At 35.5% G+C, this 26,204-nt stretch overlaps 1 protein-coding gene across 1 annotated transcript in view; it reads left to right on the top strand.

The window, feature by feature from the left end:
- The window catches only part of jph3b (junctophilin 3b), a 44,978-nt gene that overhangs the window by 2,478 nt on the left and 16,296 nt on the right, over positions 1-26,204 (top strand). The window contains exon 2 of the mRNA XM_051099168.1: positions 10,307-11,114. Within this exon, the coding sequence (XP_050955125.1) occupies positions 10,307-11,114 (808 nt within the window). The remainder of the gene's footprint in view (positions 1-10,306; positions 11,115-26,204) is intronic.

Raw genomic sequence — 26,204 nt, 5'->3', positions numbered from 1 at the left:
TCACATCTAATAAACTAAGATCACAGAAACAAAAGAGAAGAACTCCTGGCAAGATAATGCAAAGCCCATATAACTGACAAAATCCAATGGTCATAAAGGTAAAATTTAGACAAGAGGCTCATTTACTCATAACAAGCACAAGTACCAATATAGCATAACTTGACACAACACTTGTGCAATAGCCTATCTCTGGCTAACTGGCCTAGAGAAAGGACCTTTCAGTCAGTGAATATTCATGAAGAATCACAGTCTTGGAACATAAATGCATACTTGTCCAAAGTCACATGAGCTGAACCCTTACCTCTGTACCTTTTTTGTAACTCAAATCTCCCATTTCATCACCATTAATGTCTTTTTTGGAGCTAATAAAGGTGCAACATTAATCCATGATAGGAAGGTAACATTTCATTCCAAACCTGCAGAAGAAAGTCACTGGGGTCCAAAACGATATATGAATCTGGACCACAAAACAAGTCTTAAGTAACATGGGTACATTTGCACCAGTAGCCAAAAATACATTGTACAGGTCAAAATGATCAATTTTTCTGTTATGTCAAAACTTGTTAGGATATTAAGTAAAGATCATGTTCCATGAAGATATTTTGTAAATTTCCTACCGTAAATATATATAAAAAGGTACTTTTTGATTAGTAATATTCATTACTAAGAACTTCATTTGGACAACTTTAAAGGCGATTTTTTTCAATATTTTGAGAATCCAGATTTTCAAATAGTTGTATCTCGGCCAAATATTGTCCTATCCTAACAAACCATACATCAGTGGAAAGCTTATTTATTCAGCTTTCAGATGATAAATGATAGATGATCAAGGGTCACATATAGGACCACACTGACTTTTTTGTATGGAAAATATTCTTTAGTGCTGCACAGAAGAATGTCAACCAGGTTTGAAATGACAGAAGAATTTTTAAGTTTTGGGTGAACCCTTTAAGTAAATAGGTAGGGTAGGAGTGTGTATAAGGACTCAGGTGGCTATGATATCCTCATGTACTTATTTTCGTCCCACAGCTCTAACGGTAGCTGAGGGTATAGTAGAAAAGAAACATACCCAAGTAAAATCATCACCCATGTGACTGTTTTAAGTTGAAGAAAGTGTCAATTCTGGTAAATGAGGCTTGTACTCATCAACAGGGTACCTATTTTTGGAGCAGCATAACCTCTCTCTCTCTTTGTTTCATTCTCTCAATCTCCCTGCATTATGGAAGTGTTGCCTGTGTGTCTTTTACAGCAAGTTGCTGTGGAAACGCACACAGACTCTGGCAGCAGGTCAGCGTGTCACTGGAGACTCAGCGCTCGCCATTCTGATTGGCTGGCTGACTCGCTAATGGTGTTTACTTACTTTAGTTCTAATCTGGGCCACTTAATCACAACCACAATAAGCAGTCAGAGAAGACAGAGATTGACAAGAAAAAAGAACGAAAATGAGCCACAGAAGGGAGAGAAGATACAGGAGGGCCACAAAGAGGTTACAGTGGCATTATCAGCTCTCAGTGATGTCTCAGTACACTACAGCTGCCACACACTAAAGCATCTGTTCACATTATGACCCGAATTCCCCCCTATCACACTAAAGAGGACAGGTTTGAAGAGAGCGAGTTAGTTTCCAATGCAGAAGAACAGAGTCTCAAAGTATGGAATATCATAAACACACCTTTGTTATAAATATAAACTGACATTTGCTGTGAATACATCCTTTAATGTGATATTTCAAAACTATTAGTGTTACATCACATGCATTAATCTTTGATTCAATAACATGTCTTGTCATGTTTTACCCCTCAGCCAGCCTCTCAGGGATTACTTGTCAACAGAGAACGGCGTTGTACAGGATACGGCCGATTTTTTGCTTTCACAGCCGCTCTGATTTCAGTTTCTGACGTAACCCTAATGATCATTCAGAAGTCAGGGAGTAAAGTACTTACATACATCAATGTGGAGCTCTGCGTTGCTTCAGGCCAACAGCGTCAGGATGTCCACTATGTGGCTCATATACAGCAATTCCCAGCACTCTTGCATGACTAAAACTCAAACGCTGATCAATCTGGCCTGCGAAAAGTGGCATTCTGCGTTGCTCACAAGCAATCCACGTACCTATATCTGTAATATAAAAAAAAAAAACAGTGATTCAAATGCATTCAGGATGATTTTATGTTGTTTATAATCCTAAAATGGAACTATTCCATTTCTCACAGACATCACCTACATAGCATTGAAAAAAAAAAGTCAAACTGAAATCCCCTTAAACGGATAACAGGCTGCTAGTCTATGAAGGCTTACAGGGAGATTTGGTTTTAAGTGTGGCGTGTGGCTTTATTTCGTATTGTCGCAAATACCGTTGCCCCATATATATATATATATATATATATAACACATCGCCTGAATAAACAACACTTTCATGGCATTGTTTATGTAAGTCTGACAGTGCAATAAAAGTTATGCGGAAAGTCGCCATGCGAAGCACTTGTTATTTCCAAAGCTATGATGAATGCCCAAAGGATGGTTTATCTTAGAGTACGTTACGGATAAGAGATAATCTCTTTAGTCCATCTATGGATACAAACACCTGTTTCATTCTAAGTAGTGCACTGTCCTGGATTTAAGCACGGCCGACAGATGTGTACTCTGCGAGAGTCTGGCCCGCAATCGCACGCACGCAACAATTACTCTGAGGTGCAATTGCTGACTTTGTGAAAAAGACAAGCGATTAATAATTCATGGAAGAGCCGATCCAAACAGACTTTCTGCCTGCTTTGCAGGAGTCTGCCTTTTCCTGGCATGAATTCTAATTAGCGTTGTATGGGAGATATTTAGGCCAAGCGAGCCACAACGCCGTCATTTCTTCAGACAGACGCGTCCCTGATCACGACACGTGAAAGAAGTATTCAACCTCGAAACAGAACTGCGTGCATTGTTAAAGAACCGATTATGAATTCAACCCGGGGGAAGGCGCGTGATTAAATCTGTCCTGTGATGTTTCCGCGTCTTTGATCTTTCCGCATTAACCGTTTCCGTTCTGTGTGCCCCGCGCCGTTGCACAATGCATCTCATAGGCCTCCGGCAGAAACGCAAGCGAATTAGTTTTGACATGTGGGATGCAGGACTCATAGAAAGCCAATACAGGACCACTAATCACATAACCATGTGACCCATTTGAGACGTCCCAGGCTACTGCTGTCTGCATATACACCCTATACACTCAAGTCAGCACAGATCCAAGACGACATTTTTTCTTTTCACTATTGCATTTTCACAGCTGTGCAGTGATTCAATTAGATGTTCCTCTGATTAATACTAACGTCTGTGTCCTTAGAGAGCGGCCGTTCTTTATATTCCATATTCACACTTGGTTTGTTCAAAGAATTGTTAGATCTGACATCTACTTCATGGAAAGAATACACGTAGATATCTGAGCATCTTAAAGCGATAGTTCACCTTCAAGCCATCCTAGATTGTATATAACATTCATCCTCAGGACTAATATAATAGGAGCTATATTTAAAAATGTCCTGGCTCTTCCAAGTTCTTCCAGGTCGAGATTTTGAAACCCAAAAAAGTGCATCCATCCATCATAAAAATGACGGATGATGGAGGAAGTAGGTGTAGCGTAAGCTCCAGTGAAAATACGCTAATCTTGCGAGAACTGAGTTTTGTTTACAGCAAAGGAAAACCAGTCTCCTCGGCTTATATTGAAATCCTTCGGCATTTTACTTTACAGACCTCGTTTTGTACTTTTGCATTTGTCACTTTGCACCAGAGCTTACTCTACGCCTACGTCCTACGTCATCCGCTGGAATGCCACTCTCTCTTGAACACGTACGACAGTAAGTGGAAGCTAGAGATGACAGTTTATAAAGTTTTAAATATGATATTTTTTTAACCAAAATGCATTGATTCACTTTAAAAGCCCTTTATGAACCCCCCCGGAGTACGTGGGGAGTACTTTTTACGATGGATGGATGCACTTTTTTGGGCTTCAAAATCCAAATTGATCATTCACTGCCATTATAAAGCTTGAAAGAGCCAGGACATTTTTTTTATAACTCTGATTGTATTCGTCTGAAAGGAGAAAGTCATATACACATAGAATGGCTTAAGCGCAGTGTTGGGCATGTTACTTTAAAAAAGCAATTAGTTATAGTTACTAGTTACTCACAAATAGTAACTGAGTCGCATCATTATAAAAATAAGTAATTACCAGGGAAAGTAACTATTGTGTTACTTAAAAAAAAAATAATAATAAAAAATGTTCAAATATGTCAAATAACTTGGATGTTAAATGAATGAAATTTAAATGAAATGAATTCAATTTTTAGTTTACTCACCAGACTAATATTACATTTCTGAAGATATTGTGTGTATATATATATGCTTAATGGCACAGTTTTTAAAAAAATATATCTAAAAGTACATTTAGCATTAGCATTATGATGATTTAGTATTAAACGTTAGTAATTACAACTTCAGTAATTAGAATAACCATGTATGAATTTGTCATGTTGACTGAACTTAAGACTGGTGGTGGTGCTGAAGATATTTTTTGTAATTTAGTGATTCTATAAAAAAAGAGGAAAAAACTAAAAAAATAATACTTATAAAATAAACTACTATGAATTCTACTACTAATAACAATATAAAATGCACTAAGGATTAATTAACTGCCAGGTTCATGAATATTTTTTTGTGTTCGCTCAAACTGATTTGCTGAAATCAAAACAGGGACGATAATAGGTGAGCGCCAGTCAATGAGATTACCGTTTGCGCATTAGTTCCGCCTACTACCGGATAAACCGACAGTTCTTAAAAGCTGAAGAATTCCAAAGGAACTCCGTTATTTTGGCAAGAAAATACAACAAAGAATATTGTTTAAAATGGTGCGCGTCAATTCTACATGGTATAAGACTCTCTCGCTCTGTACTTTTTGCGTGTGTGTGAGACAAAGCGACGGCTAGTCGTGTGCCTTCACACTAGAGTTTACAGTTCATCAAATACAGGTATGCTGGGCATCCATTCAGATGAACTAAAAAATAAAATTATAAAAATATAATAAATTACAGTAAAAATAACGCCATTTGTAATGATGCTTATTTATTACACAGTAATTCCCATCACTGCTTGAGGGTAAGTAATGGTGTAATTTTCATTTTTGGGTGAACCATCCCTTTAACCTCCTGAGACCCAGAAAACAAACAAATTAATTGCATTTTGTATTGTATTTTCCCTGATGTTTGTTGTATCATATCATTGTAATACCAAATACGACAGAAAAGCCCAAGATGTCCTCTTTATGATATATATGAAACTCTTCGAACCGAGGTGTATATGGTTTTAGCGATATTAACAAACAACTTATGTCCACTCCAGTGAACAAAAATGAATTGCTGAGTCTCAGGAGGATTTAAAACCGAACTGAAAGAGGCAGGCTATACACCCACTCTTATCTTCAGAACCACGGAGAGCGCCAGCAGCGCGCCAGTGTCGTGACTGTTCTCCCTCTATCTCTTTCTCCCTGCAAGGAGCTTTCCCACGATATCATAGTAATACAAGAGAAGAGCTTCCAACGATTATGTAACAAATTTTCTTCATTAGGCCTGCCTGTCATGCTGTTTACTTAGAACACCTCTTTAACTGCCTCTTTTAATGAGAAGTTCCTATGGCTACCTGCAGAATTATCAAAGGACTTGTGGATTGCGTGTGTTTTTACCACGAGAGATCTCATGTACGTTCCCCTGCCTGACCTCGCTGGGAAAACATACATGAGGTACACTTTAGCAATTCGTTTTGACCGATAATAACCTGTTTTCTTTTTGTCAGGTGGATGGCATTTGTTTCTTTTTGTAATCCAAACTGCAAAATTGTAAATTAATTAAATGTACATTCCAGTGTCCATAAATGTAATCTAATGTAAAGTGCCACCAATCCTGTGCATTCCCTGCACAACTTGTTGGGAGAAAAAAAAAAAAAAAAAAAAAAAAGCAGTGAAGATTGCATCTTAATTTCAGTCGTTTTGATTTGGGACTCTGCCTGAAGCGTTCAGGAAACACAGAGCAGTTCAAAGGCTAATCAAGGACAAGCTCCCCCTCCACGTGCCTAAAATGTGAAGACGTAATGTTCAAAACCATTTCAGCCGGTGGGTGGATCTTGTCCTCAGACCGCCAGACTCCAAGTCGGATGCTTAGTTTTGTGTCTGTGCTAACGCTGTGCCCATCAATCAGACCACTACAGACGTCAGCAGTTTTACATCACTGTCAGACAGCCTTTATTCTGGAAGGCCTGCCAATGCATCATAATCAAAAATTCTCTCTCGTCTGTAATCCACTGAACTATTAGTTTTGCTTTTGTTTTAAGGACGATAATGTTACTGACTATCCATAAAAACTGTCTATGAATTAGAACAGGAAACAACAGAAAAGTCATTGTTTTATTTGTGTCCTGTTGAAGTTACAATGATGCTGGTATGATGATATTTAGCTACTGTTATCTCGGAATCTTGAGTTATTTCAGTCTTCTGGAATGTTACGGTTAAGTACTGAAGCGAGCAAAAGTGTGCAGTAGATAATGAATGGAAGATAGCGTGTGCGTTTGTGCGAAAGAACTACACTGTGAATGTTTGGGAGGTGTGAACTGATGCCTCCTCTCTTTCTATGTGGCAGTGTGTGTGGGAATTTTCCAAGCTAATCCTATCAGTTTAGGCCTGTGTTTGATCTACATATCACACAGCACGCAGCTGCTGCCTGACAATATGAAGCAAGCATCAGCCAGATGTTGGCCAACTGTCGGCCACTCCGCAGAACGCAGCATCCGAATCACAACAGTACAGGGCTGTGACAGTGTGTCAGTTTCCTGTTCTCACTTCAACTGCAGTACTTGCTTTCTCACTTTCATTTACACACTCAGCCTGCAAGTATCCTTCTGATAAAATTATTAAATCTTTGAAGGGTAGACAGACAGTTACACAGACAGATAAATAGAAGGACAGACAGACAGGCAGAGAGAGAGAGACAGATAGATAGATAGATAGATAGATAGATAGATAGACAGATAGAAACAGAGTTTGATAGACAGACAGACAGATAGATAAAAACCTACAGTTTGACAGATATAGATAGAATGAAAGAGAGACAGAAAGAGACAGAAACCAATAGATAGTTTGACAGACAGACAGATAGAAAGAAAGCGAGACAGACAGATAGAAAGATAGACAGAAACTGATAGTTTGATAGACAGATAAATAGAAACAGATTTGACAGACAGAAGTAGATAGAATGAAAGAGAGACAAATAGATGGAAAGAGACAAACCAATAGATAGATAGATAGACAGAACGAAAGAGAGACAGATAGACAGAAACAGAAACCGAGTTTAATAGATAGATAGATAGACAGACAGATAGAAAAACAGACAGAATGAAAGCAAGACAGACAAATAGAAAAATAGACAGAAACTGATAGATGGACAGATAGCTAAATAGAAACAGATAGTTTGACAGACAATAAATAGACAAACAGAGACAGATAAATAGATAGATATATAGATAGATGCATAGATGATAGATAGATAGATAGATAGATAGATAGAAAACAGAGTTTGATAGACAGAGATACAAATAGAAAGAGACAGAAACAAATAGATAGATTAGATAGAATGGAAGGGAGACAAATAGATAGAAAGAGGCAGAAACAGAGATAGATAATAAACAGACAGAATGAAAGTGATTTCATTTGATAGACAGATAGTCTGACAGACTGATTTCGTTTGATAGACAGATAGCTAAATAGAAACAGATTTGACAGACAGACAGACAGAGATAGCTAGATAAACAGAATAAAAGAGAGACAAATAGATAGAAAAAAACAAACCAATAGATAGATTAGATAGATAAATAGATAGATAGATAGATAGATAGATAGATAGAACAAAAGGGAGACAAATAGAAAGAGACAGAAACCGATAGATAGATAGATAGATAGATAGATAGAACGGAAGGGAGACAAATAGATAAAAAGAGACAGAAACCGATAGTTTAATAGATAGAATGAAAGCGAGACAGACAAATAGATAAAAAGATACACAGAAACAGATAGTTTGACAGACAGATACATATATAGATAGATAGATAGAGGAATACTAGATACTGGTAAAGAGGAAGCTCTGTGGCAGAGCTGTTAGTAAGCCAGGAAAGTACGTATATTGAAGTGGGGGGCTGGGAAAATCCACCAAGCACAGCTCCAGCCCCATCGAGCCATCCAGCAGCCCTTGCTGACATGCCAACCCACAGAGATCAATACAGGCAGAGGGAATGGGGGCGTTCATATGGCTGAATGTGTATGCATGTAGCTAACAGGATGAGAAAGCTGATAATGTAAAGACAAAAGGGATGGGAGAAAAGAAAAGAGGGTGAGAACGAATAAGAGGTGGGAGAGATGGTGAGATAACGGAAGTAGCACAGTGAGCTGTGTGTGTGTGTGGCTGCCACAGTAATAGTGCCAGCATGTTCTAGAATGTTGGCCAGGATGAATCATCAGCATGTAGGGATAGTGGTTACATCAGAGGTGATTTCATAGAGCGCCAAAAAGTACAGGACAGATCAGGTGGATGGTGAATATACACCTTCCGGTATAAAAGATCCATGCTAGGTGAGCAAAAACTCTTAAAGGGATAGTTCACCATTTACTCACCCTCACGTCCTGAATTTGCACGGTTTTGTTCATTGTTCACGGTTTTGTTCATTGTGCAACACTCTTGTTAAATGCTCTCTAAGAGTGAGTAAACAATAACAGAATTTTAATTTTGGGGTGAACTGTCTGTGTGAGAAAGCATTATCCCAGATTTCAGCACCACGGAGAGAGCCATTCTGCAACTGAATTTGGTTGTAAGTGCGAGAAGAGAAAACCTAAAGAGAGACAAAAAAGAAATGTAGATTACAGAGCTCACATCAGTCTGGAAACATATAATTCTTTAAGCAGTCTCTTTTTCCAGTGACAATATTTTCAGATTGAGGCCTATCAGCGCTGTTTTTATCACTTGTGAGAACCTCAGTGTTATTGGTTACCCATGTCACTTAATGAAAGTTTCAAGATGGTGATTCATCAAGACTCCCGACAGAAAGATCAGGCTGCCAGCGCCATAAAGGAAATTTTACAGAACGCAACATTCCATTATTTTGTTGGCACACTCACCAATAAATAACACTGCTGGCGGCTAAATTGATGGACATTGTGATACCTCATGGACATTAAGATCGATAAGATGAAAACTTGGTCCCTTGAGGCTCCATCATAATAAGCAAAGTAATGGAGCCAGGTCTGGAGATCATGGCTGCCAAAAACACTCTTCCACTCTTGCCATTATGGCACTTCCTGTGCTTGCCATTGATGAGATTGGTCATGGTGAATATTCTACAAGTGACTTTAGTTTGCTGTCGTAACATATGAAGCACCGCCCCACTACGTTTCATTCTTTTTTTTCATTAAGCTGTTACTCGCTCACATTGCATGGCACAAAAGCAATGAGAGTAGCATTTTATTGAGCTCACGAGGATTATTACTGTTTGTGCCCAGAGTAACATGAACTACAAACCTTTCCCAACTGTATTGAGTTACTCAAAAGGCACAGACATATTACAGAGATGTGAATTGCAGTACGATCTCTCTGGTGGTTAAGTTTATAGTATCAAGGCAAGTAAAAGGGCAATTAACCTTTCAAAATACTAAGTGCCTGCAGCTAAATTGTTGTCTTCACCGTCTTTTGGTTTTCAATCACATCTCAAGTTAAAAACTACCAAAACTAAAAGCACCTGTTTATCTGCACATAAAAGTTCACAGAAAGGTTTTCTGCAAATGGACCGCATTCGGGTCTACAAAATCTTGCATTGCCATTAGCTATTTAGGTTACAATTTAACTTTCCATGAGTAAGACGAAATAACATGGGATTTGTCAGCACCCAGGGTTCAACAGGGTTGACACTATTCTTGCAGCTGGCTGTTTTTCTAGCGTCTGAAACCGACTGTTTTCTATGACCAACATTCATGCCTCTTACCACTGCAGCTAAAAGCCAGGCTTTTCAGACCGTTTTCTTTATATAATGGTTTTTCCAGGGCTATTGTGAAGACTACCAGAGCTGAAAACATGAGGCAACTCTCCAAACTGAAGAAACCTGAGGGCAGCAGACTCAGCAGGGGAACCCTGGGTTTCACATCTGCTGCAGTTCTGCAAAATCCTGCAACAGACAGCTTGATTGCTGATTCGTGGTGTGCATGTCTAAAGTTGTCTCCTGTCTTTTCACGCAGGTACATACCAGGGCCAATGGGTGGGTGGCATGCGGCATGGATACGGCGTACGGCAGAGCGTTCCGTATGGCATGGCGGCCGTCATCCGTTCACCTCTGCGTACCTCCATAAACTCTCTACGCTCTGAGCACAGCAATGGCACAGCTCTGCTGACTGGCGATCGGGCGCCTGTGGCTGGCGTGGGGGGCGGCGGTGTCCTAGCAGCGGGCAGCCCGGCCGTATCCCGTGGTGGCTTCGTTCTGACAGCCCACAGTGAGGCAGAGCTATTGAAGAACAAAAAGAAGGGCCTGTTCCGCCGCTCACTCCTGAGTGGTCTCAAGCTGCGAAAATCAGAGTCCAAGAGCTCATTAGCCAGCCAGCGGAGCAAGCAGAGTTCCTTCCGCAGCGAGGCCGGAATGAGTACGGTGAGCTCCGCCGCATCCGACATCAACTCAACCATCAGCTTAGGCGAAGGGGAGGGTGAGCTACCGGTGGGCGAGGATGATGTAGACGCCACTACCACCGAAAGTTACGCTGGCGAATGGAAGAATGACAAGAGGACGGGTTGTGGGGTGAGCCGGCGTTCGGACGGACTGCACTACCAGGGTGAGTGGTTGGGCAACAAGAGGCATGGCTATGGATGCACCACCTTTCCTGACGGCACCAAAGAGGAAGGCAAATACAAACAGAATGTTCTTGTCAGTGGCAAACGCAAGAACCTCATCCCACTACGTGCCAGCAAGATCCGCGAGAAAGTGGACAGGGCAGTTGAAGCAGCAGACAAGGCCGCTGACATAGCGAAGCAGAAGGCAGAGATCGCGCTCTCAAGGTAAGACACAGGGGTCTTCCTTTGAAACTTTTCTAGTTGTTTGTTGACCTCAAAAAGCACTAGATTTTACTGAACTGGCTCCTGATGTTTAAATGGTAGACCCAGTTGACAAACTCAATGTTTGTACAATCAAATGCAAATATACTCCTAAAGGCATAGTTCACCCAAAAATGTAAATTCTGTTGTTAATTACTCACCCTCATGTCGTTCCAAACCGGTAAGACCTTAGTTCATCTTCAGAACACAAATTAAGATATTTTTGATAAAATCTGAGTATTCTTAACCCTCCATAGACATCAGCAGAACAACCACGTTCAAGGCCTAGAAAGGTAGTAAGGACATCATTAAAATAGTCCATGTGGTCAAGGACCTGTAGCGCTGTTGCGCTTTAGACGTCCTGAGTTTGAGTCCCAGCTTGTGGACCTTTCTCAATCCTGTCCCCCTCTCTCTCTCCCACTTTGCTTCCTGACTAGCTACTGTCCTGTCCAAAATAAAGGCATAAAACTTGTGACAAAGGCATAAAAAATGTGACAAACCTGTAAGACCTTTGTTCATCTTTAGAACAAAAATTAAGGTATTTTTGATGAAATACAAGCACTTGTGACCCTCCAATCCCGTCCCCCTCTCTCTCTGTCTCTCCTACTTTGCTTCCTGACTAGCTACTGTTCTATTGAAAATAAAGGTATAAAATGCCAAAAATAAAGCTTAAAAAAAAGTTCATCTTCAGAACACAAATTAAGGTATTTTTGATAAAATACGAGCGCTTCTGACCCTCCATAGACATCAACAGAGCTACCATGTGCAAGGCCCAGAAAGGTAGTAAGGACATTGTTAAAATAGTCCATGTGGCGTCCCGACCTCCAGTCCCGGCTCGTGGACCTTTCCCAGTCCCGCCCCCCTCTCTCTCTGTCTCCCACTTAGCTTTTTGACTAGCTACTGTCCTATCCAAAACAAAGGCATAGAACGCCAAAAATAAAATAGTGATTTAACCATTATTTTATTAAGCTACGAGAATGCTTTTTTATGCACAAAAAAAATAAATAAAAATTATTTAGCAATTTCTTCTCTTCCGTGTCAGTCTTCAATGTTCATGAGAGTACCACAACGCATGCTTTTGAACTTGTTGAATAACGTTGTTATTTTACAAAAAATATTCTTGTAGCTTCATAAAATTATGGTTGAACCACTGATGCCACATGGACTATGTTTTAAAGTTATTTTATGGGCTTTTTATGCCTTTACTGGGTCAGGACAGTAGAGAGGTGATAGGAAAGCATTGGGCGGAGAGGGGGAAGCAGGATCAGCAAAGGACCTTGAGATGGGAATCGAACCCGGGCCACAGCCAACGCATTAACCACAAAGCTTTCTGGGCCTTGAACGTGGTAGTTGTGTTGCTGTCTACGCAGGGTCAGAAAGCTCTCTTATGTTCTGTCTTACTTGGTGTTCTGAAGATGAACAAAGGTCTTACAGGTTTGGAACGACATGAGGGTGAGTAATTAATAACAGAATTTTTATTTTTGGGTGAATTATCCCTTATCCCTTAAATTAGCTTTAAGCACACATATATGTTTTAAACAGGCCAAAAATTGATGACTCACTAGACAAAATTTTGTCCAGTTAGATCCTTTAGAATAAATATGTCCCTCCCATCTATTTTGATAGTGTGCATGAACACAGGCACTCAAACAATTGTGCACTGGAAAGATTCATCCATCCATGTGCTATTTGTCTTTACAAGTTATTTTCTTAATTCCTTACATAAGTGCTCGTCAATTCCGACATCTATTGTTGTTGTTGCAGTCTTCAATAGTTTGTTGTTGCTTCTTTTCTGACTGTGAAACAATGGTCATTCTAGTGTTGCCACCTTGTGGACTAACTAGTTATTGCACAAAAAAATCAAAGCGCAAATGCAAGCCTAGTCATCAGTATTTTCGTCCCAATTTCTTGGAAGAGCAACATTATAAATTTGCATTGTAAAAATGCATATATGTGCTAAAAGCTAATTCTATTAACTCAGTAGTATGCAAGCATACAGATGGCTCACAGACATGGACTTCAACCGAAACTACTCTTAAATTAACGCAGTCTTAAAATTCACTGTGTGTTGCTTAGCATTAGCATACACGTTCAAACACCTGCTTGGACTACACAAGTGCTCATTGACATTAGGGTTTCGTTTACAACATTCATCCTCTCAATTCTTTACACTGCATCCAAATGCAGGGCCATATTTCTAACGGTTACTTGGGACCTGTTAAATAGGCCTTGCTGGTGCCGCTCTGTGGTGTGGTTGCTAAGGAAACGTGAATGATTTGTGTCGGTGTCAGCGTGGAGAGAGAATACATAAGTCCGGATTCACTTAATGAGAGTCATGTAGATTCTGGGTGTATCAGCAGGCTGACTGATGTCTGTATTGATGCAGAGCAACAGTGGTACAATCAATAACATGGACATGTGGAATGCCATAGTCATAAATTGCCTGACGCTGTTAGTGCTTGTCCGTGTGTGTGTGTGTGTTTATTAACCGAATACAGTTTGGTTGAATATTGAATGCTAATTGAAAAATGGAAGCATTTTTCACCTTGTCGTCTGCGTGTCTGGTTGTGTTGATGTTGTCTAGAGTAGAGCAGTGTTTCCCAACATTTGTCATCTTAGGTAGCAACACAGCCGCATCAATTAGGTTCAAATGCTCCTTCATTATCTGTTTTTCCATTACTCTTCAAATTGCGCAAACTCAAAATATACACAAAATGGAAACTTAAATTTTTTTGTGAAAACAGCGCAAAAATGTTTTTACGCTCACTTGAGGTGGTTTTTCAGGCAATTCGAAAAATTATTATTTCGCAAAACTGCAATGGAAACACATTTCCACATTTACAGGTCACCTGGAGTATGTAAAAGTCCCATGATCATTCTTTATTGTACTATAACCTCCAAGAAACACCTCATACGTGGCTGCTTTCAAGTATAAAGGACTTTGCTTGACAAAAGCATATAAAATGACCAAAATTTAAACTAAAATTAAAATGAAAAAAAAAAAAAAAAAAAAAAAAAGCCAATTTAAAATATTAATAAATACTATATTATTAAAAATAACACTGTGTAATAAAACGTCAAGTTAAAAAACTTGTTTCTTTTTGAAGTTTAAGTACTAAAAATTACTAAAACTAAAAAATTAAACATTAAATTAAAGCTCTTTATTTTTTAAAAAAAAGCTAATAAAATGACAAAGCATATAGTATTTAAACTAAAATTAAAATGAAAACTGAAAATATAAAGAAGCCAATTCAAATAAAAAAAAAAATAATAAATACTGTATCATTAAAAATAATACATAATAGTACTGCATAATAAAAAGTATGTTAGAAAACTTTTTTTTCTTTTTGAAGTTTAAGTACTAAAATTACTACAAATGTGAAAAGAACCTGCATATAAAAAAACTAATAAAATGGCAAAAGCACATAAAATAACTAAAATGTAAGCAAAAATTAAAATGAAAACTGAAAATATAAAATAGAAGCAATTCAAAATATTAATAAATATTATATTTTTAAAAAAAGCTCATAAAATGACTAAAATCTGAACTAAAATGAAAACTGAAAACATAAAATAGAAGCCCATTCAAAATATTAATAAATATTATTTTTTAAAAAGCTAATAAAATGGCAAAAGCACATAAAATAACTAAATTGTAAGCAAAAATTAAAATGAAAACTGAAAATATAAAATAGAAGCCAATTCAAAATATGAATAAATATTATATTTTTAAAAAAGCTAATAAAATGGCAAAAGCACATAAAATAACTAAAATTTAAGCAAAAAGTAAAATGAAAACTGAAAATATAAAATAGAAGCCAATTCAAAATATTAATAAATACTATATATTTAAAAAAAAAGCTGATAAAATGACAAAAGCACATAAAATGACTAAAATCTGAACTAAAATTAAACTGAAAATATAAAATAGAAGCCAATTCAAAATATTAATAAATACTATATATTTAAAAAAAAAAAAAAACTGATAAAATGACAAAAGCACATAAAATGACTAAAATCTGAACTAAAATTAAACTGAAAATATAAAATAGAAGCCAATTCAAAATATTAAAAAAATACTATTAATAACACTGTTTAAAAAATTACAATTTAGTCATCATTTACTCAACCTCATTTTACTCTAAACCTGTCTGATCTTTTTAGAAAACTAACAATTTTGATTATTTAAAGAATGATTTCAAAAAATGAGTCAAATCTGTTAAATGAATCAGTTGAATCAAAGTCTGAATCAAAGCCAATTCAGCAACAGTTTACATAAGTTTTACTGACTAATAAATTTAATTTCTGTCAGTTTCTCACATAAAGCTGTCTAATTACTTCAGAAGAGTTAAAATCTAAAATTTAAAAAAATCTAAAAAACAGTTAATATTTTGTGTTCCACAGAAGAAAGATAGTCATACAGGTTTAAAACAACATAAGGATGAGTAAACAATGACAAAATTCTTCATTTTTGCCTGAACTATCCCTTTAAGTTTCCGTTTTATAGATAAAAAAGCTAAAGCTAAATCAAAATCTTTCCAAGAACCCCGTGGAGTTCGTGGTACGTTCTCCAGACTGGGAATCACAGGTCTAGTTTGGGTTGTTTGGGTGACTCATAGGTCAGCAGAAGAAAAAGGAAATCAAGATAGGGTTCAGGAAAAGAAACCAGAAGCGAGAGAGACACAGAGAATCAGAGATTTCCGCATTATGCCAAGAGACTCATCGGAGATAGACCAGGCAAGCTGAATTGGATCTAAGCCAGTTTGCCTGCTTTTTTCACTCTCTCTATTTCAAACACACTCCCAGCCCGTCACGAACTCACAGTAGCTTACAGCCTCACACATGTTGCGGACACGCGCTGTGTGCATCCCATGTGATCTGTTCATACATGTTAGGGAAATGTGCGTGTAAGCACATACGAGAGTTTATGCGCTGGCGGCTGCCCATTGATGGCGGCTGCATATGTTTGCGCGTGTGCACGCATACAAACGTGCATAGGTATGCATGTGCTATATTAAGAGCGTCACTCACCCCACAAATCCCACTGACCTCATTATATTCTCAGCAATGCTATCACTACAGCTTAGCACTGGCCCTGCCAACACACGGAGCCGACTCAGACACAGCGCTTGAGAGCAACCAGTGAGATAAAGCTGAACTAGAAATGTGAAATCAAGCATTATACTGTGGTTCATACATTTTTTTAGGTTCATTTGCAAACTCTTAAGGAAAAACAAACAAACACATAAACCTAATGTTAAAATCCAAATAAAATATCATTTATACGCTATTGTAGCATTTAAAGTCAATTTTAATTTTATATTTTCAGTTTTCAGTTTAATGTGAGATTTTAAGTAATTACCACAAGGTCCATTTAAATACATTTGAGTACTTTTATGTGATTTTATCATTTTTAATTACTTATATTTAGCTTATTTCATTTATTTATTTTAAATTTTTGTATTAGCGAGTTTAGTACTTTAAATTAAACTTATTTCATTTAGTTGCATTTAGTTTAATTTAATTTATTTTTCCATTTCAAAATGTATATTTTATTTCAGTTTTATTTCAGTTAGTTTTGGTACTTAAAATTATTTTATTTCCATTTAGGTTCAAAGTAACATTTTTTATTTTCGTTTAAGTTTTTAAATTTAAGGTTTTTTTTTTATTATTATTTTAAACTGTATACTTTAGTTTAGTTAGTTTAGTACTTTAAATTAAAATAATTTTATTTTCCGCAGATAATTTAGTTTTCAAGGCAAAATTTTTTATTTTTTTTCAAGTTTGTTTTAACTTGTTTTTGATTTAAAAATGTATATTTTATTTCACTTTTATTTTAGTTAATTTAGTATTTTAAATTATACTTATTTTATTTTTATTTAGGTTCAAAACAACATTTTTCATTTTCATTTAAATTTTTAAGTTTAAGTTTTTTTTTTCTTTTAAAATGTATACTTTATTTTAGTACTTTAAACTAAACTTCTTTTATTTCCTATATCTTTAAATTTAGTTTTCAAGGCAAAAATGTTCATTTTCATTTAAGTTTTTAAGTTTAAGTTGTTTTTCATTTAAAAAATGTATATTTTATTTAACTTTTATTTTAGTTAATTTAGTATTTTAAATTAAACATTTTATTTCCGTTTACTTTTCAAGGGAACATTTTTCATTTTCTTTTAAGTTTAAGTTTAAGCTGTTGTTTTAAAATATTATATTATATTTTATTTCAGTTTTAATTCAGTTACTTTTGTACTTTAAAATAAACTTATTTATTTCCATTTAGTTTCAAAGCAACATTTTTCATTTTCATTTACGTTTTTAAGTTTAAGTTGTTTTTTAGTTAAAAATGTATATTTTATTTCAGTTAGTTTAGTACTTTAAATTAAAATAATTTTATTTCCGCTTAGTTTCAAAGCAGCATTTTTTCATTTTCATTTAAGCTTTTAAGTTTAACTTGTTTTTTATTTAAAAAATTTATATTTTATTTCAGTAAGTTTAGTACTTTAAATTAAACTTGTTTTATTTCCTATATCTTTAAATTTAGTTTTCAAGGCAAAAATTTTCATTTTCATTCAAGTTTGTTAAGTTTAACTTGTTTTTGATTTAAAAATGTATATTTTATTTCACTTTTATTTTAGTTAATTTTGTATTTTTAAATTAAACGTATTTTATTTCCGTTTACTTTTCAAGGGAACATTTTTTTCATTTTCTTTGAAGTTTGTTAAGCTTAAGTTGTTTTTCATTTAAAAATATTATATTATATTTTATTTCAGTTTTATTTCAGTTAGTTTAGTACTTTAAATTAAACTTTTATTTCTGTTTAGTTCTCAAGTCAACTATTTTCAATTTCATACGTTTTTTAAGTTGTTTTTATTTAAATAATTATTTTATTTCAGTTTTATTTCAGTTAGTTTACTTTAAATGAAACTTATTTTATTTCTGTTCAGTTTTCAAAGCAACATTTTAAGTTGTTTTTCCATTTAAAAATAATATTTTATTTAGTTAGTTTTGTACTTTAAATTAAACCTATTATATTTCTGTTTAGTTCTCAAGTAAACTATTTTCATTTTCATACGTTTTTTAAGTTTAAATTGTTTTTCATTTAAAAAATGATTTTATTTCAGTTTAGAACTTTAAATTAAACATATTTGATTTCTGTAGTTTCAAAGCAAAAGGTTTCATTTTCATTTAAGTATTTTAAGTTGTAGTTGTTTTTCATTTAAAAATATATATTTTATTTGTTTTATTTCAGTTAACGATGATGATTTTTAATTGTTTTAGTCTACAATAACAAACACTGACATGAACTTAAAATTGACCCCAATACGTTTCTTCTTAATGCAAGTTTCTGTAAATTACTGATTCATACTATTCAGAAAATAAATAAATAAATTTGTTAAAAAATATATTTTTCCACTGACATCAAGATCTTGCTATATATTATCTTATACGATATATTAACTAATAACCAAACAGCTATTTAGTTATCCAATAATCAACTAGCTAAACAAAAAAATGTGATTAATGTGTTATATAATAATATATAATAAATAAATGCTGAAGCTTGAGCACGTGTTTAAAGAAAAAAAAACAAATTGGACCATGTGTGAACTATCAAAAAGTCACATGATTTTGTCTCAATTACATGTGAAATTCATGTTTTATGTGCATTCACGCATCTAAAATTTACACAACATTTATATATAATATATAAACATTTAAATATTATATATAATATTTACAAACCACTGTAAAAAATAAAAAACAATTTGTTGAATCAGCTTAAAATAATTTGTTACTCTGCTGCCTTAAAATTTTAAGTCCAGTCAACTAAAATAAGTTTAGTCAACTTGAAATGTTAAGTTGTACTAAGTAACAACTTAGATATTTGTGTTTGCTAAACTTAACAGATGGGTAAGTAACCCAGCTGCCTTAAAAATTTAAGTTGATTCAACTCAAATATCTAAGTTATCACTTAGTATAATTTACCATTTCAAGTTGAATAAACTTTTTTTGAGTTGACGGAACTTAAAATTTTAAGGCAGCCAGGTTACAAATTATTTTAAGTTGACTCGACAAATTGTTTTTTTTACAGTGTGCTGACTGAGCAGGTGAATGCTATTTTTAACCATACCTGAAAAACTTCACCCTGAATGGAGCCTTCCTTGCAGTGCACTGTGTGACCTAACGAGAAGAAAACAAGAAAAGATCATTTCAGGCAAAGCCTAATTGCTCTAAAGGGAGTGATAGTTTGAGAAGAAATAATGGCTAAAGGACTCTCAAGCTTATTCACAAACCATCTCTCACAAACCATCATCCGTCCACTGCAAGAAGTCATATCGTGCATTTTTTTATATTATTTTCCCCACAAGGTCCATTTGAAATAAAGGTTTTTAGAACCAAAACAGTCATAATTTAGCTTTTCATGGCAATTTTCCAGCCCCTGTTTGACCCTACAAATAGGCTGTTTTTTTTCTACTGTGCCTTTAAGACTTCTATGTAAATTCCCTCTTTGCATGTGAAATGAGAAACAGTGCTTTGCTGAGCTCACTGTGGGTTTCTTGGCCATGAGTCAAGTTTCTTAACACTGAATTGGCATCAATGACGCACACGACTGGTTATTTGCCGTTAGTTCAGTACTTTTAGTTTCAGTAACTGTGTTATTGTACTGGGGGAACCTTTGAGCTCTTTTAGTTAAAAAAAAAAAAAAAAAAAAAAAAAATTCAAAGGAAACATGATTTCTAATTATTTAAGAATTTCCAATTCCAAAATATACGAATCCTGAATCCTGAACACTTCCGGTATTAGACAAACATACGCACACACAACACAAACAGGATGCTGGATAGACTAAATGACTGAGAATATCACATAACAGTTAATCTGATTAGCTTCCTAGCGTCAACGTGGTTAAAGTAGCTACTACAGTATACCTGCGCTGAGGCACTAACACCGGAAGCAACCATGAGTCATCTGCAAATTAAAGCTTTGTTCTGGTGGTCACGGGGCGGCTTATTTGGGTCATCCATAGAGATTAGTGCTTTGTTGTCCTAAGACGCCCATCTCTGGACTCTGTTATGAATTTATAATAATATTATTTAGCACAAAGGTGACCACCCACTTATTTTTTTCAGAGACCCTGGTTCTGATATTCCTCCCATTAAATCTCTCAACATTTTAACAAATATATATAAACCTTCAATTCATCCATTCAACTGAAACAACACATTATGGAAAGCCAAATAGGCCAAAATCTCGTGAAAGAAAAAAAAATATAGATTTATTTGTCATCCAAGATTCATGTATTTCTTTCTTCAGCCAAAAAAGAAAAGTTTTTGAGGAAAACATTCCTGGATTTTTCTGCATATGTGACCATGGACCACAAAACCAGTCATAAGGGTCCATTTTTCAAAATTGAGATTTATGCATCATCTGAATGAATAAGCTTTTCATTGATGTGTGGTTTGTTATGATATGACAATATTTGGCTGAGATACAACTATGTGAATATATGGAATCTGAGGGTGCAAGAAAAACAAAATATTAAGAAAACAGCCTTTAAAGTTGTCCAAATGAAGTTCTTAATAATGCACATTGCTAATCAAAAATTACGTTTTGATATATTTACAGTAAAAAAATTTCAAAATATCTTCAAGGAACATGATCTTTACTTAATATTCTAATGATTTTTGGCGTAAAAGAAAAATCAATCATTTTGACCCATACAATGTATTTTTGGCTACTGTTATGAATATAACCCAGCGACTTAAGACTGGTTTTGTGGTCCAGGGTCACATATAGTGGACTTCAATGGGGATCAGTGGGTTGAAGGTCCAGAATGCAGTTTCAGTGCCGCTTCAAAGGGCTCTACACAATCCTAGCCAAGGAATAAGGGTCTTATCTAGTGAAACAATTGGTCATTTTCACCACAAATGCTTGTCTTACACTAGCTCAACCTTATGCATTACATAATCACGTTGAAAAGGTCACTCGTGATGTAGGTACCTACACAGTGTTTATAAAGCGAAAGTGGAAATAAAGTAGAGATGCACTGATCACTCGGGTTCGTTTTGACATCACACTTACATCCAGTGTTGGGCAAGTTACTCTGAAAATGTAATTAAATTACTGATTACTGATTACTCCTTTTAAAAGTAATCAAATTACTGTTCTGATTACTTTATTTTAAAAGTAATTAGTTACTTTTACTAGTTACATTACTTTTTTCTCTACATCCACAAAATTTACATTATTAAATGTGTTATTAAAGCATCAACATTCACGCACGGCATTTTGAGCGGTGAGTGTCCATTGCATTCCAGAAATCAACATTGTTCAACGCTGCAAACACGTGTTATAAATAGAAACTCTGCCTATGCTTACGCATATTATTCGTTTTTGTTTTATATTAGTTGTTCTTGTTGCTTTTGTGCAATACATGAATAGCAATTCATCTGTTTGAGATATTTTATGTTTAGATACTTCTATTTTGCAGGAGACCCGCATCCCGCAGCCACATTCGCCCATCGGGTCTTGTTCTGTGCCGCTCTCTGTTGCGTTGAGTCCAGTGCCATTGGATTAGAGACCTGCACTCCCGCTGGAATTGACGCTACAGAGAGCGGCGCGGGACAAGACTTGATGGGCGAGTGGTACATTCTCAAGAAGTTTTAATGTGCCATGCTGCCCTTTCAGGGGTTTTAAATTGGATATGAAGGTTTTCACGGCTGAAAAGGTGTTCTTTTCCTTTAATTGACAACGCACAATAATGTTCTTGCCTTCGACTAAAAAAAATTATGATTGTATTTCCAGCTACAGAACGTGTACTTTCCTCTCTCAATGCTAACTTTGCTGTTGCTAGTATCCACCTCACAGGCGCTTACCAGTCAAAGTAGGTCACCTTTTTCACAGTCTAGATAGCACACATTCTGTCGGCAATGATGTAACGCAACGGTAACGCATGTTTGTAACTATACTCTTAATTACTTATTTGGAAATTATAACATGTTAAATTACTAAAAAAAAGAATCAAATTACAGTAACGAGTTAAAAAGTAATGAGTTACTGGCCAACATTGCTTACATCAACTGTATTTACGTATTTACGTCATGCCAAATGATGCTTGTGCAGCCTGTACGTGTCTAAAAGACACTCCTGCAGAAAGTTATGGCCTAGATGTATAGTGCAGTAGAAAAAAAGATATTTACAATATATAATTTAGGTAAGCAACATTGCACAGCGTTTCCACGAATATCAATACGTCTGCAATGTGACACTGATTTTAACTGTAGTTTAAAGGAGTCGTCAGATGCAAACTTTACTTTTACATGTTGTTTGAAGATTAATGTGTGTTGACAGTGTATGTACACTTCTACCCTATAATGATACAAATCCATGCAGTGATTTTTAATTAGCAAGTTTCGTGGCTAAACGTGGCTAAATGCGGCTAAATGCGGCTAAAGTAAACAATCTCTCAACAAGAGAACAAGCAGCAGAGAGAAGAGAGGGGCGGGGCAAGCAGAGCTCATTTGCATTTAAAGGAACAACGCCTCAGAACAGGATGATTTTTGCAGAGCTCATTTTGACAAGGTAAAAAGAGTGTTGTTTTACACAACCATTGAGAATTTTAAACCAAAGTATATTATAGACTTTACATTAAGATCCTAAAGAATCATATCAACTTGTGGAAAATGGGCATCCGATGACCCCTTTAATAAACAAGAGGTTAAAATTAAGTGACTTACATTTTAGACACAATATTGACTGTTTTTGCTTAGTTTCGTGGACGTGTTCCAATCTGCCACAGCAGAACTGTTGTGCGTCTCCGAGCAACATAAATCAGTGTTTTGTTACTGAATTAATCCACGTTTTTGAACAAATCAAATGAGTCAACGATTCAGCAACTCATTCATAAAAACAGTTGCCTCATTTCAGAATGAATCAGCTGTTTGAACAAATCAGTTGAATAAATGACTAAATGACTCATTCAAACAGTTGTTTAGGTAAGAGAACAACTGTAACTTAGTCAAGATTGGGGAAATTGTAATGTTTAATAATTTTTTATTATGTAAATTTTTCTGCTTTGAAAAGTATAGAATATAGAAAGTATATAGTGCATAGTATATAGAAAGAAAAATGCAATCAGCACAAATCGGTATCAGCAGGTCACACTTCACAAAATTGGAATCGGCTAAGAAAATTGCTATCAGTGCATCTCTAAATGAATAAAATTATACCAAAAAGGTGAAACGATGTTGGACGATTTTGAAGTTGGAGGAGAAATTTTTTTTAGTTTTTTACCTTACCCTACCTTTTTGAACCGAAGTATACAGATAAGGAACTAACAACACGTGACCTTTCCAACATGATTATGTAATGCGTAGTGAAGTCGTACACAGACCTAGTGCAAGATGAGCATTTGTGGTTAAAAAGAACATATTTTACTTTTTTTACTGATCGTTTCGCTAAATAAGACCCTTGTTCCTCAGCTGGGATCGTGTAGAGCCCTTTAAAGCTTCATTGAAACCCGTTGATCCCCATTGAAGTCCACTATGTAGAGAAAAATCCTGAAATATTTTCCTCAAAAAACTTAATTTCTTTTCGACTGAAGAAAGAAATACATGAACATCTTGGATGACATGGGGGGTGAGTAAATTACCAGGATTTTTTTATTCTGGAAGTGAACTAATCCTTTAATCACAGAGCTCATGGAAGGTCTGTGTTGAATCTTTTGTTCATTTTGTATTGCTAAAAATCAGCAGCCTGTTAGCAGACTGTTGTGCTATATTGACATTGATGCCTAAACATAGATGGTCATACGGTATGTTCATTTTCTCGACGTTTTTACATCATAATCATTGCCTGTTTATAAATGTTCCATACATTGTATCTGGGTGGATTGAGCTGAGAGATCTGCATTGCGAATATTAGTATATACAAGCTCTTTATGCTAAAAGTGCAAGAAAATCTTGTTTTCCATTAAAAATGTTGTTTCAGGTGACTGGAAGATCCATCTTGTTAAATTGATGGATCATTTGTACTGTAGGTTGAGGATGTGTGAATTTGAGGCTAAAAAAGAACAGAGGGTGTTCAGATCATTTAGTAAAGACACGAGAGTAGGAGAATGTGAATGAGAGGCAGTGCTCTGGAAAAAAAAAAATATGTGTGCGTATGAAAGAGAGTGAAAGAACCGATGGGAGGTGCCTGCACGTGTCTGAGCGTTGAGAGGCAGGATGGAAGAAAAAAAAGAGTGAGAATCTGTGTTAGCATCGGGGAAAGAAGAGAGTTTACACGTGGATGAGTGTTAAACGAATGTGTTAGAGGGGAAGTTCAAACACACACATACACACACGAAAATTAATTTGATCCAAAATGTTGAACAAAATGCATATGATTTACTTTCTTCAGTGGAACACAAAGTGCATTTCTGTAAAATATCCTGCTGGAACGTCACTCTCTTGTAAATGTGTGTACGACAGTTAGTGGAAGCTAGAGATTATGGTTTATAAAGTTTTAAATATGGATATTTTGCTTACATACAGGGTTCGTACAGATAGTGTAAAATGAAATTCCAGGACTTTCAATGACTTTTCAAACCCTAGTTTTTGGATTTTCAAAGACTTCAATCAGAGATCTCACTTATCAATGTCTTCTCTTTTAAATTCTATAAAAGATAAATAGATAAAAATATTCTAATAAAAAATGGGAAAAATAAAGTAAAACACATGCAAAGTATCTATTCTAAATTATTACAAAGTATACTACATTTTTACTATAGTAAAATCACGATTTGGTTTCTTAAGGGATTTGTATTTGCATGCTTACTTTGTTTTTTCTTTGTTTTGTTTTTATAACTGTACTGCCTTAATGGTTTGATGTTTTCTACTGTTTCGGTAAAATACGAAAAAAAAAAAAGATTCACAAAATCACTCCGAAATCCTAAATCTGAATCAATTGATTTGCGATCCACACTCCGAAGTTCCGATCTAAATAAAAGGTTTGCATTTCACACTCTGAAGTCCTGATCTGAATAATCATTCACGGACCATTATTTCAGATCAGGACTCGGAGCGTGGATTGCAAATCATCTGACTTAGATCGGAACTTTGTGTATTACAAATCATTTTATTTAGAATGGGATTTCAAATCGTGTATCGCGAATCATTCAATTTGAATCAGTCAGTTTGCAAAATGATTCACAAAAAATGATTCCGTTCCGATCTAAATCCACTCTGAAGTCCTGATCTGAATCAAATGATTTGTGATAAATGATTTGAAGTCCTGATATGAAACAAATGATTCACGATACGTGATCCAGTTGGAGCACTTCCAAACAGTGAATAATTTTGCGACACAATGGTTTAACTGATTCTGAGTTTTAAAAAGTTCTGTTTCACCAATCACTATGTGCTTTTTAAAATCATTACAAGTGTTGTTGAAATCCAAAAATATATGGCTCTTTTAATTCAATCTGGTTTTTGCTAGTGATTCGCTTGAACTGAACGATCAAAGTCATGAGTTTGAATCAACTGGAGCACTTCCAGCATAAATGACTCACTCAATTTGTTCGGTTCATCTATTCCTCTTTTGCCATCCTCAGCCATGTTTACTACTGGTTTAGCTCGCTAGTTTTCTGACATTAACTGAAATAAGCGAAAAAGGTATGTTTTTTGAATTGCGTGAAAAGATATGTGCTTATTGAAAACCTTCATAGATACATTGTCTTTTGTTAGTTCAAGCACTTTTCAAATACCTCTTCAGAAATCTTGCTATTTTCAAGGGTTTTCCAGGCCTTACATTTCAAAAAGTCCTTCAAACACTTTAAGCACCTTGTATGAACCCTGTTCGTACAATCCCGAACGCATCGATTCACTTCAGAAGGCCTTTATTAACCCCCCGGAGCCGTGTGGAGTACTTTTTATGATGGATGGACGCACTTTTTTGGGCTTTAAAATCTCAACACCCATTCACTGCCATTATAAAGCTTAGAAGAGCCAGGACATTTTTAAATATAACTCCGATTGTATTCGTCTTAAAGAAGAAAGTCATATACACCTAGGA

Source organism: Labeo rohita, chromosome 25, assembly GCF_022985175.1.
Source record: "Labeo rohita strain BAU-BD-2019 chromosome 25, IGBB_LRoh.1.0, whole genome shotgun sequence".
Lineage (NCBI taxonomy): Eukaryota > Metazoa > Chordata > Actinopteri > Cypriniformes > Cyprinidae > Labeo > Labeo rohita.
Note: the sequence above shows the minus strand (reverse complement) of the source record. Positions and strands in the feature narration are given on the sequence as shown.